We start from the raw sequence: 12,038 nt of genomic DNA on the forward strand, positions 1-12,038 counted from the left end.
TTATTATTATTATTATTATTATTATTATTATAACTTTGCACCAGGGTCTGAAAAGTCAGAACCAACCCTGGTTATAACCAAACAAAATACACCATATATTTTAAAATAGAGCGAGTAACAGATATCCTAATGCATCTATCCACTCTAATCAGAATCAAATCATTAATTAATAACTAAATAGACGGTCTATTGTGTCCGTTGTCCATATATTGTCATATATGACGTGAAAAAGATTATATTAGCAACAGTTGCTCTAACTATTGTTCATGCTCTAAGGTCCAGGTAAGCGGTCCCACGAACAGTGCACAAAGTACTATATTAACCGTGTCTCAAAACACTGTTCACTACTGTAGCAAATAATGTGCCAGTATATCTTGACCGTCCGTTTTGATCCAACGGTTGAGGGGTATACCAAATGTACCATACTGTAGTCCCCTTTAGGAGCATTGTGCTACTACAGACACGAGAAAGAACGAGAACCGGAAGGAATGAAGCATTATTTACTGTTAAATGTGATATTCTCGGTAACATTATGTCACTGACACGTAGATCTAGACATATGTGGGTCCCACATATCAGTGACAGAATGTCACCAAAAATATCACGGTGCAATATTAGAATCCGGATCTTAACTACGGCAGGGCGCAGCGGCAACCCCGAACGGTAGAGGATACACTTCCAAAGTTCGAATTAATCCATTTGTGGCCCGATTGATGATGTGAACATTCCAGCGACATCACGGTGCAGATCCAGTTATCCAGATACTACCATAACAGAAAAAAAAAAACGAACACATCCTTTTTACATCTCAAGTTCTTAACCAAGTGCAGGATGCAGAGAACCTTTTCTTTTCCAATAGACATATACATGTATAGGACTAATTTACAGTTGGGTAGACTTTTCTATGTATAATTAGAACACATATTTGACACACTGAGTATATGTCAATTTGGTTCTAGGAGGGCAAGACAGAGCCAGACGTTATCTATGATCTACACATCTTGCCTACACACAGGGCAAGAACCATGGCCGACGAGCCATTTGTCCACACAAGGCTGATGGAAAGTGTGAGAGCAATTTGGCAACCTCCTCGCTGTCTCTCCAGCCACAACATCCTACAAGAGAAAACTGTCAGCATATCCAAAATCAAGCAAAAATAGCATGACAAATATGCTATAGAATCACGCACTACAAATCAAAATATCTGAATGGCTAATTGCACAGTACAAAAGTATCCAAGGTTACTCCAACTATACACATATGGAATGGACATATTTAAGTTCCTGTATTTCAATCTTTGTTAGTTTCAGCCACTTAATTCTAGCTGATTGTAAAACCTGTGATAATTCTTATGATAACCCAACATGAGAAGGCATTTCTGCAGATGCATATGTAATTTATGCACAAATGCAGATAAGATAACAAATACTCCAACCATACATATAGGCCTGCTTGGCATGGCTTCAACTCCTGATTCTTCTAGAAGTAGGAGTTTTTATATTAAAGTGGATTAATACTCTTCTTTTGTTTTGAAATAGGAACAAAATGTCTCACTTAAATAATCTTAATCAATCACTGGTTTGAACTCCAAGAAATTTTCTGAGGTAGATATACTAGGTTAAAAAAAACTTGAGGTTGGAGCGGAAGCTGTGCCGAACCAAAAATAATCTAAACAAGTTAAATTCCAGATCTTCTTTTGGGAAAGTGAAATTTCAGATTATGAAGAAAGTTATGCCTGCAAGACTACTTCAATTTTGAATTAGGAGCATATTCCAATTGACAAATATATATTGTAGCATTTGATTTCCTATAAATGTGATGTGAAGTTTGTACCTGCAAGCAAATAGAGCAAGACAAGTTTTCCCCATTGGAGCCTTGATTATCAGTCACCACATGGTAAGGCAATTTCATTAGAGAATATTTTGAGAGCCCTCCTCTAGATGGGACATCTCCTAGGACTTCATGTACAGCATTATTGACGACGTCTGCAATACCAACCTGTTGACAGAGTATTTCGTTTCAAAAGAATTACCAAAGATCGTTTCAATAACAGAGTATCTAAACTTCCAGTAAAAAAAATGGCCATTAAACTTTGATATTCCAATCAATGTCAATTGACATTTGAATACTTCATTACATACCACTGAAACATTTGCCTGAAAAAGATATTTTGCAAATCCCATTCTGTTTCATGGGGATGAGTAATGCCCATATGTCAGTGCGATAAGGATGGTCATATATGAGATAAGACACTGACCTGCCAACGATGTGTTGCATGTCCTGATGCCCCATACTGCTCTTGCACAAAACGAGCATGAATAAGCTGCTTCACAAAATCACCCTGGAAGCCAAACAAGCTATTTAAGCGCATTTGCCATTGGCAAATAATTTCCGTCCTAATTTAAAAGCCTCAAAAAAATAGTTTCTAAAATACTAGTCCAATTATTCCTCACATAAAAAAAAGCCACCAATAACACTAAAACGCAATCCAAATTAATTAGGACATAAACTCTCTTTCAGATAAGGAGTTTACTGCAAATGTACTAAAATGGGGCCGTATTTTTAGATGGGTTTACTAACTTCGATTCCCTCGTTTTTCTCAACTATGCTTCCTAACGGCTCTTTTTTTTGCAAAAAATAATCTTATAGAAAAATTGCTTTAAAAATAATATCAATTATTTTTTACGTTTTTTATAAATAATAATTAATTAATCATATTTTAATCCGCTGCTATGTTTTTCGCCCCGTTACTGACTCCGTATAAATAACGCGGACTGAGCTCAAGAAGCATACGCACCATGGATAATGTAGATGGCGAGCTTGATCGATCTTGGCACCAATACGCGCGAGACGCCTCCAGGATCTCAATGGAGAGGACTGCACCAGCAAATGCACCCAGCCCGGCTCCCCGGAGAACGCCGCCGTCAGAAGCTCTCCCGGCCAACGCTCCAGTGACCGCCCCCGTCAAGCCTCCAGCTTCAGCCATCCCAAAATTAATTAACAGGCACAAAGAAACCATAATCAGAGCACAAATCAAACCAAAAGAACAGCTCGCAGAAACGCTTAGATCAACCCTTTCGAGCCTTTCTGGATTCCAAGAATCTACAGGACAGGAAGCACAAGAAATCAATCTCACGCCAACCAACCATGGCAAATTGGCAATCGATCCTTGGAACGCGCCGATTGCAACAAGCGAGCAAGAAAGAACGCTAATTAGGAAGAGAAGAGAAAGGCGCGTACCGACGGCGAAGATACCGGTGAGCACGCCGGAGACGACGCCGCACAGAAGCGTGGGGAGGCACCTCGCCGCGCGCCGCTCCTCCTCCCCCCTCGCCGCCGCCGCCTCCATTCACGAAGGCAGCTCCAATCACGGCTGGATGATTGCGTCCGGCCGTCTCTGGAACGCGTCGGCGTCGCTCGCCCGCAGCCGGAAGAGGAGAGCTCGCCGGGAACGGAGGGGAGGAAGGAAAGAAGGCGTGGACGTGGTCGCAAAGAAACGAGTCTCCGCTTTAAGATGTTGTTGGGTTGGCTCTCTTCGATTTCGCGCATGAAAATAATAGTAGAAAACTATTCGGTTCGGAGTAGTTTCGTACGGAAACAGAATTCTCTTTTACGCGAGTATTTTTCTTAACTATAACCCCCTATCAAAATATTTGACGCATTTGATTTTTTATATATATTTTATTATCATCATATTGAAAAATATATATTTATGTTATTTTAATTATTATTAAATATACTTTTATTTTTTATATATTTTAATTTTTTAATAAAACAAATGGTCAAATAGAGACGGTGGGAGTATATACTAATATCTTTAGGATTCGTATGGAAATTGTTTTTTCAGAAATATCAAAAGGTCGGTACTGTTTAATCTAGGGTCCATTAATAAAGAGCATATAGTATGAAATTAGTTTGACCGAATTTGTGGTTGTTAACGTAATATAGTGGCATTGTATTGTCTTTTGGGGGAGGAAAATAGATTATAGAGGCATTGTATGACCACGTGTGCCGAGTTTGTCATCGGTTGGTGATACAAATATCTTTTAGGCAATGTTAGTTGAAGTAGGCAAGGTTGCTATATACTTAGCTCTCAGAGCAAGAAGAATTTTATAGGGGCAACAACCTAACCCTTATTAAAAAATTATCTCATACATTAAACCCCGAAAAAATTAATCTTAAATAGACTGACAATCTTTTTGCTTATGTTTATAATTAAAAATTAAATTTTGAATCTTAAGTTTGGAGTAGATTTTAAGTTTTTTTATCGTGATTTATTGTTCAATCATGTCTTTTATATCGCTAAGAACACATATATAAAATTTTATTCACAGATTATTTTTTATTTACAAATATATCGTTCAATTTTTTTGCTAAAAAACAAACAATCACCCCTAACACTCAATGCCAAATCCTTGGTGGTGAGGTCAGACGTATTAACACCCTATATTTTTTTTACATTTTAGCCCAATTCCTAAAAAATCTTTAAACAAAATGCACATTTTTCTCAGCGCCAATGATCTTGGAAATATTTACAAATATGTAAAAAAATATTTATGAAAAGATTATGGGCGTCAATGTCTTTGACACCAAACTTCTCCATACTTAGCCGTCCCGGGGTTGAGATTATCAGCACCATCGTTTTTGGTGCTAGACGTTAGACTTCAGCGTCAATAACCATAGCGCTAAGGAAAAAGGTCCCTTTTTTGTTGAAGTTTTTTAAAGGCCTATTTAAATTAAAGTTTTCTGGGGCTAACGGGTAAAAAAAATCAGTATTAACACCAATCTCGTTGGTGCTAATCTTCCTTAAAAAACAATTTATGAAGACCCTATGTACTATTTTGGTCTTTTACTGGTGCTAAGGGAGTGCTGCTAAAAAAGAAAATGAACGAAAACAATATATTTTTTCCAATTTATTTAATATGCAACCAATATCTCAACTCCTGAAAATGAAGTTACCCTTCTTCCGTTGGGCCGAAGCCTGAAACTATCCCCTTGCCTCACAAAGCAACTGGTTAGTTGCAAAGGGCCCTGGTGTGAAACATAGATGTTGTTATCGTACTATATAATAATAATCAATATATATACTATATATATATAATTGGCATAAACATTTAAATTATATTTAAAAATAATATTTATTAGAAAATAGTATACATGTTATCTAAAAATTTAGGGTGGAACTCCTAAGATTTAAGGACATAGAACGGCTCTAGCATGGGCTGTCGTAATTCAAAGACATATTACTGGTCAATATAAAGGATAGACGATAAGGTAGAAGGGGAGGACCCACACCCTTGTGTGTTACTAAAAGTAAGAATAAATTAGGTGAAAAAAAATAATGATTTGTTAGTTTTTTGAAACTTTAACGACAAAGATTTGGAGAGAGCGTAGAAGTGAAAGTTGTTCATGGATGTGGTGGCAGAGGATCCGCTCCAGTCTAGCGCCGATCTCTTATCACACCAGAGGTTCAGGTTTAGTGCTTTTATATATATATATATATATATATATGCGCGCGCGCGTGTGCGCGTGTGTGTGCATTTTATAACCAGTGTTACGTTTTTTTATAAAAGGTTTTTTGAGCCCAGCTTTTATAAAGCAAACTGCGAAACAAAAAACATAGTTCACCGGGGGATCCCGGGCATTACAGAGATTATCGGACGGCAAAACAGAACACATAAAACACCCTTCCACACTTCCTAGATTTTTTAGACTAGCAGGATAGAAACCAACAACTGAGAGCAGGAGCCCAAACACAGACAGCAACCAAAAAAACTAGACTAGAGAGATTAAGAAGCCGAAATTCTGAATCATCCTATTCCTGTTCTTGAAGCTTGCATAACCAGTGTTACGTAGGGTTAATTTATAAAATAAGTTTTCAAGCAACACTAAACTATATAAAAAAATCGAAACAACAATAATTTGGACATGTTCCACCCATTAGCTCTGTAATTTCGTTATATTATATCGAAATAATTACTGACATACACCAGTTTATTTCCTAATTATCGTAATCTTTGTTTTCTCACAATTCAAGCGTTTCCCACGTCCCTCTAATTTTGGGTCACCAGGGCCCACGTGGAAAACAGAACCGACAGGAGAGAATTGGATGGTTTCGGATGGCCGATACCTAACCTCACCAGAAGGCATGCAACAGACCAACATAAACAACATGCTCTCTGCATTATTGTGGGGTTGGGTCACTTCACTTGGTCCACGTGGAGCGATTCGGCGAGAGACCGGCGCGCATAAAACCGCGACAGCGCCAGGAGGAGGAAAGCCGTTGCAGCATTCGCGTCTTGTCAGCTCGCGTGGGGCTGCCGTGCTGCTGGAGGAGGACGAGCCGCGGGGAAGCCCGGACGTCGCCGTCGACAGCAACGGCGTAGCGCTGAGGGAAATATACCGGCACCGGGCAAAGATTATGTCTCAGGACCTAGAAGCCTTGCAGGATTACATCATGCAACCGGAGACTCTCATAGTCTCGTGGCATTGTCCCTACGACCAACATAGATTTATAATTGTATCCCCTATTCGGTGATCATCCTCTATTTCTCTAAACTGGGTGAGAGAGGTCGAATAGAGTCGAGGAAAGTAAAAAGCGATGATCAGATAAAGATCAAATGAACGATGAGCCTGTCGGCTATAACGACAAAGGAATGCCTCATGCTGCCACGGGAGGCGCAATGAGCCATGCGTGTATCGGAACTTCAGGCAAATTCGATCAACACTTGTTAAGAGTGGATAACGAGTTCTCTCGGCTTAACTCCCCATCACTACTTATTTCCTTAAGGGTGGATGAATCAATCAACACAGATTTAGCACACTTGGTTAGACCATGAATCAATCAACCTAAAAGCCATATGCTCGGGGGTCAGTCTGATGGTTATTAACTCCGGAACTATCAACATGTAGGCCATCAAGTTAGAAGCCATCAATATGAAGCTATCAATATGGAGGCCATCAACCTAGAAGCCATTAGCCTAATGGTTATCAACCCTATGGGGCAACAACCTGGAGGCCATCAACTTTGAAGTCAATCAGTCTGGAGGTCAGCCCAATGGTTATCAACCCATGGGGCATGATTGGAGCCATCAGCAAAGAAGAGAGGCATATGAATGGAGTTTGAACATAATTTTGAAGCATGAGTTCTCATACTTCGAAATTGAGGCATGTGTTAACGTCAAAATTTGGTTTGTCGATATACATTTTGCAATTGTTGATGTACCAAAATAATGGGGAATAATGATGGAGCCAAGTGTCTGATGCTTGATGCTTAATGCCCGATGTCTGATGAAAGGCAAGTTGATGAAGTTGATAATGATACCCGACACTTTCCAAAGGAGAAAACCAACCAAATTCGATTAAGGTAAGAGATCGACTTATGCATGGAATGGCTGATTTGAGGAAAGAATCGTTAATACCACAGGAAGACAATTTTTTACTTTGCTAAATTATCTTCTTGTAATTAGGCAGTAGTAGTTATTTTTTTCTTGTGTCAGGAAAGTCTAGTTACTTTTATTTTCTTTTGAAATTTTAGGCTCTAAGAGTATAAATATATGCACCCAGAGACCATGTAAATTATCTACAATATATGTTAGATCGATATGTTCGGGCTCATTATCTTAATGAGCTAAAAGACCAGTTCAGCTCATAAGTAACTTATTAAGATCGTTAGGCCTATTAACAAGTTATATCTCATTCAATTCAATTTTATAATTTTAAACTTACTATTTAATCATACATTAACATACTAAAACAATGAATAATAAAATCTCACTAAACACTAATAGTATGGATATAACTAAAATACTAACTGCTACTAGTTATGAAGCCTTAAATATATGAATATATACTAACCTTTTGTACAGAAGAGCTTAAGCTAAAAAAGCATATCATGAATTACCTTGTTAGGGCAAACCAGCAGCTCATGCATGCGTGATCATCTATATGGGCCATTCGGATGACCATCCAGAAAAGATCCCGTCCATATCACCCCGTACTCTAAGAGATTATCTATAATACATCATTCATATTTATTCTATTAGTATTTTGCAACCATCTACTCTCATGTTGATATTACTCTCTTTCTCTTGTGATTGGATATTAAAATATACATGAAGGAGAGAGAACATCTAAATTTAGATAACCATCTATTTTTAATATGTATGATGGGATGTATAAGCTGCTAGGTTTGCTCTTAAGCTCACAAAATCTCAGCTTGTTTAACTTATTATAAATATAAATTCGAGTCGAACTAAATCACAAGCTTAAGCCTTTGGTCCGTCCCTTGTTAACAGTTTCGGTTCATAGAACATAGAAACCCATCTGCAAAATTAACCCTTACAGCCAGTAACAGGCTAACTGGTCATTACATGCAACGGTGAAACCCAACTGATCTCCAATTTTCAGTGTTTGACGCGTTTTGGTGTGTGATTTTTAATATTTAACGGACATTTTGATATATATTTGACATATACATTTTGTGCAAACATATAAGAATATATCACCATTAAAGATCATTTAATAATAAAATAAACTACAACAAAATAAATAATAATTTTATATTTTTGTTGAGTAAGTGAAGATTCAAACATATAGACAGTATTAAATACGAAAAAACCGGACGGAAGGAAGTACAGGTTTAAGACATAAGTGGTGCAGCAGGAATATATAAATTCAGTTTAAGACGGAACAGGGGCACATCCACCGTTCATCTCAAGCATACAAATAATGACACGACGTAGTGATTGTTTAGACATGCTTCAAACATAAAAACCACACGCACAGCCATAACCACAATTTATTAGTGTTGAAGCGACATCAGATCACTGAGGCAGATAGACCACAAGACAAAACAAGACAACACAGCACAAGCGAGTGAGCAGTAGCATCTTTATTCACGCAGTACTTTGGCTGGTAGGATAACCGCAGTGGATGCTTAATCATCGTACTCCTGGCGGCGGTGGTGCTTCTGGTAACGCTTCTTCTTTTCATCATCAGAGTCATTGTCGTCCTACAAAAGAGAAAGCAACAGGTACTTAGTACCGAACAGAAACATCTACTACTCTAAACCTCAGGTGTTGGTTCGTTTCAATTATATATATTATAAACATCCTTGAATGACAGAAGCACGATGGGAAATGGTTTTCTAAGCATATGAAATCTGAATCCTCGTCAGAAAGTTAGTTACAGAACCAGCAGTCCAGAACCAGTATTAGTGGTTCCCTCTTGCTCCATTTTATCATCCAAAGCATGTGCGAAGCCATTATATTTCCCTGAAAAACTCCTCTTTGGCTTCCATTTCTACCACGCTTTATCATTTTATGATCAAAATGGTGCGATACTCAAGTTTGTAGCACACTTTCAGTAGGGAAATTCAAACATATAGACAAAACATGATAATTTTTAGGCGTAAATTTGAACCTGTCACTTTCAAATGGTTATGAATTTGGTCTTCTCAACTTAACGTGAAAAAGCTGTGGAAATATTGGAAAAACGGAGAGGATGGCCAAATAAACCACAAACAGCAGAAACAATTGCGCTCACCTCTTCCTTATCCTATGTGCAAGAAAATCGCCAATCTAACAGACAGGTATGGTCGCTGGAATGAAAATTCACCTATACTTTCTATCAAGAACTATCCTACAGGGTACTGTTGTAGATTCTATCTGCAGGTTGTAGGTTCTTAAATGGGTGTTAGTGTGATAGGACTAAATGCTTATGTGTTGTAGATATACCAAAATGTAACTGATGAATTTTGCACAACACATATGGCATTTCCAGTAATTAGTACTATTATCCAAAAGTTTTAGCCCACTAATCTGAAGGAATATTTTGAATTGGAACGACTACAGAAATGCATATACCAACATTTACCTCATGAATTTGCACAGAACTTGTATGAGATGCCAAAGTAACTAGGATTGTTGAAGATTTAGTGATATAGACATGCCACATGGAATTGTGCGCTAAAGATTTCGTGTAGAACTATTTCAAGCATCACAAACAGCTATTGTATGTATACTACTTTTAGAAGCCATCCCTTTAATATCATACTAAACATCTTTCCTATGCCCCGCCATGATGGTAACCAATGGTTTAGTTCATCAACGACGTCCTATAGTAATATAGTATGACCTAACACAAATGTGTGAATAAATTTCCTGATCTTCCACAGCCCACTCAATGGCTCAATGCTACTTTTAGCCATTACACCATGTGTAGAAAACAGATACTCCTATATGGTAAAATGCAGAGGACCAGGGAAGTGCACTCACATGCTTCTTGCGGCCATGGCCCCCTTGGTATTCGTCTCCACCACCATAGCTCGGCCTGTTGTACCCACCACTCTCATACGCCGGCTTCTCGCCATACCCATACCCGTAAGAACCCTGTGTCTCCTCCTGACCGTATGGCTTTGGCTTCGGGTAACCACCAGAGCCATATGCCCCTTCACCCTCTTCCTGGGCCTTCTTTCCATATCCATAACCAGAACCACCATGGCTCTCTTCCTCAGTCTTCCTGCCATAGCCGTACCCCGAGGAACCATAGCTCTCCTCATGAGTCTTCCTCCCATACCCACCACTACCATACTCCTCACCACCCTGTGGCCTGCTCCCATACCCCGATCCATAGCTCTCCGCCTGTGGCTTCCTCCCATAGCCGGAACCGTACTCCGATCCATGGCTCTCCTCTACCTGCGGTTTCCTCCCATAGCCGGAGCCATAGCTCTCCTCCTGCTGTGGCTTCCTCCCGTAGCCGGAGCCATAGCTCTCCTCCTGCTGTGGCTTCCTCCCGTAGCCGGAGCCATAGCTCTCCTCCTGTTGTGGCTTCCTCCCGTAGCCGGAGCCATAGCTCTCCTCCTGTTGTGGCTTCCTCCCGTAGCCGGAGCCATAGCTCTCTTCCTGCTGCGGCTTGGTCCCGTATCCAGATCCATACCCTGATCCATAGCTCTCCTCGACCTGCGGCTTGCGGCCATACCCAGAACCGTAAGTTTCCTCCTCCTGCTGCTTCCTTCCTCCACCATACCCAGATCCATACCCGGAGCCGTAGCTCTCCTCCGCCTGCGGCTTCCTGCCGTAGCCAGACCCGTAGGTGGGCTCCTCCGCCTGGGGGCGGAAGCCGTAGGCGGGCTGGGGCTTAGATCCGTAGCCGGAGGAGCCGTAGGAGGACTGCTGCTGCTGCTCCTGCTGGGGGCGGGAGCCGTAGGAAGACTGCTCCTGCTGGGGGCGGAAGCCGTAGGCGGGCTGCGGCTTGGCGTGGCGGGCGTAGGGGGAGGGCTCGTCGGCGGAGTAGTGGGGGGCGTCGTAGGAGGTGGAGGGCGCGGAGCAGGGGTGGCAGGTCTCGTCGGAGGGCGGGAGCGGGCGGCCGAAGGTGACGAAGAGGTCGTAGCCGCCGCCGTAGGGCGTGGGGTCGTACTCGTCGAAGTCGTCGGGCTCGTCGCCGTGGGCTCTCGCACCGCCCCGGTACGCGGACGCCATGGATGCGACGGCCGGAGATCTGTGGGTGCTGGGCGCGAGCGGGGCGGAGTTGTGGGATCGGGATGGGGGAGAGTAGAGTTTGGACTTGGGAAGAAGAAGGGGATTCACGCGGGATTTAGACGGTGTTGTGAGAAAATTTTTACGAGAAATTAAGTTAAATATTTGACCCAATGTTAGAAGGAGATTTTGGACACGAATGAAAAAGCGAATTTCACGGCTAGCGCAGAAACCGTGAGACGAATCTTTTGAGCCTAATTAATCCATCATTAGCACATGTTGGTTACTGTAGCATTTATGATTAATCATAAACTAATTAGACTTAAAAGATTCGTCTCAAGATTTTTTTTCGTAACTGTACAATTAGTTTTTTGGTTCATCTATATTTAATGCTTTAGTTAGATGTCTAAAGATTCGATATGATGTTTTTAGAAAAAAATTTAGGAACTAAACATGGCCTTAATTATGTTAGGATTTGCGCGTCGGGGGCCAGTGGGATGGGAGACGTGGGGGCACGTGCTGAGGCCGCGTGGCTGGACGGTGGGCCGGTGACTTCGGGAA

At 40.8% G+C, this 12,038-nt stretch overlaps 2 protein-coding genes across 3 annotated transcripts; both read right to left on the bottom strand.

Moving 5' to 3' along the window:
• Positions 1 to 680: 680 nt before the first annotated feature.
• On the bottom strand, positions 681 to 3,525 carry LOC102708163 (NEP1-interacting protein-like 2). Of its 2 annotated transcripts, none has more exons than XM_015838426.2 (5): positions 3,241 to 3,525; positions 2,798 to 3,102; positions 2,258 to 2,341; positions 1,834 to 1,998; positions 681 to 1,115 (listed from the first exon to the last, which is right to left on the bottom strand). In XM_015838426.2, the coding sequence occupies exons 1-5, from the start codon at positions 3,347 to 3,349 to the stop codon at positions 993 to 995; spliced, it is 786 nt and encodes a 261-aa protein (XP_015693912.1). In that variant the 5' UTR covers positions 3,350 to 3,525; the 3' UTR covers positions 681 to 992. The 2 variants fall into 2 exon arrangements, with proteins under 2 accessions (XP_015693912.1, XP_006656813.1); XM_006656750.3 differs by having other exon boundaries at positions 682 to 1,115; positions 2,798 to 2,976; positions 3,241 to 3,524.
• A 5,115-nt stretch (positions 3,526 to 8,640) lies between these two features.
• On the bottom strand, positions 8,641 to 11,578 carry LOC102702104 (uncharacterized protein At5g39570). Its single transcript, XM_006655881.3, has 2 exons — positions 10,278 to 11,578; positions 8,641 to 9,013 (listed from the first exon to the last, which is right to left on the bottom strand). The coding sequence occupies exons 1-2, from the start codon at positions 11,478 to 11,480 to the stop codon at positions 8,939 to 8,941; spliced, it is 1,278 nt and encodes a 425-aa protein (XP_006655944.1). The 5' UTR covers positions 11,481 to 11,578; the 3' UTR covers positions 8,641 to 8,938.
• Between the last annotated feature and the right edge of the window lie 460 nt (positions 11,579 to 12,038).

This window comes from Oryza brachyantha, chromosome 6, assembly GCF_000231095.2.
Source record: "Oryza brachyantha chromosome 6, ObraRS2, whole genome shotgun sequence".
In the NCBI taxonomy this organism is placed as follows: domain Eukaryota; kingdom Viridiplantae; phylum Streptophyta; class Magnoliopsida; order Poales; family Poaceae; genus Oryza; species Oryza brachyantha.

Excerpts from the sequence above, each read along its gene's own strand:
- LOC102708163 (XM_015838426.2), bottom strand. The coding sequence starts at position 3,349 with ATGGAGGCGGCGGCGGCGAGGGGGGAGGAGGAGCGGCGCGCGGCGAGG. Across the intron at positions 2,342-2,797 it reads CGCCATCTACATTATCCATG|GGTGATTTTGTGAAGCAGCT; the intron begins GTGCGTATGCTT and ends TTTGGCTTCCAG. Across the intron at positions 1,999-2,257 it reads ATGCAACACATCGTTGGCAG|GTTGGTATTGCAGACGTCGT; the intron begins GTCAGTGTCTTA and ends CTCTGTCAACAG.
- LOC102702104 (XM_006655881.3), bottom strand. The coding sequence starts at position 11,480 with ATGGCGTCCGCGTACCGGGGCGGTGCGAGAGCCCACGGCGACGAGCCC. Across the intron at positions 9,014-10,277 it reads GCCATGGCCGCAAGAAGCAT|GACGACAATGACTCTGATGA; the intron begins GTGAGTGCACTT and ends TCTCTTTTGTAG.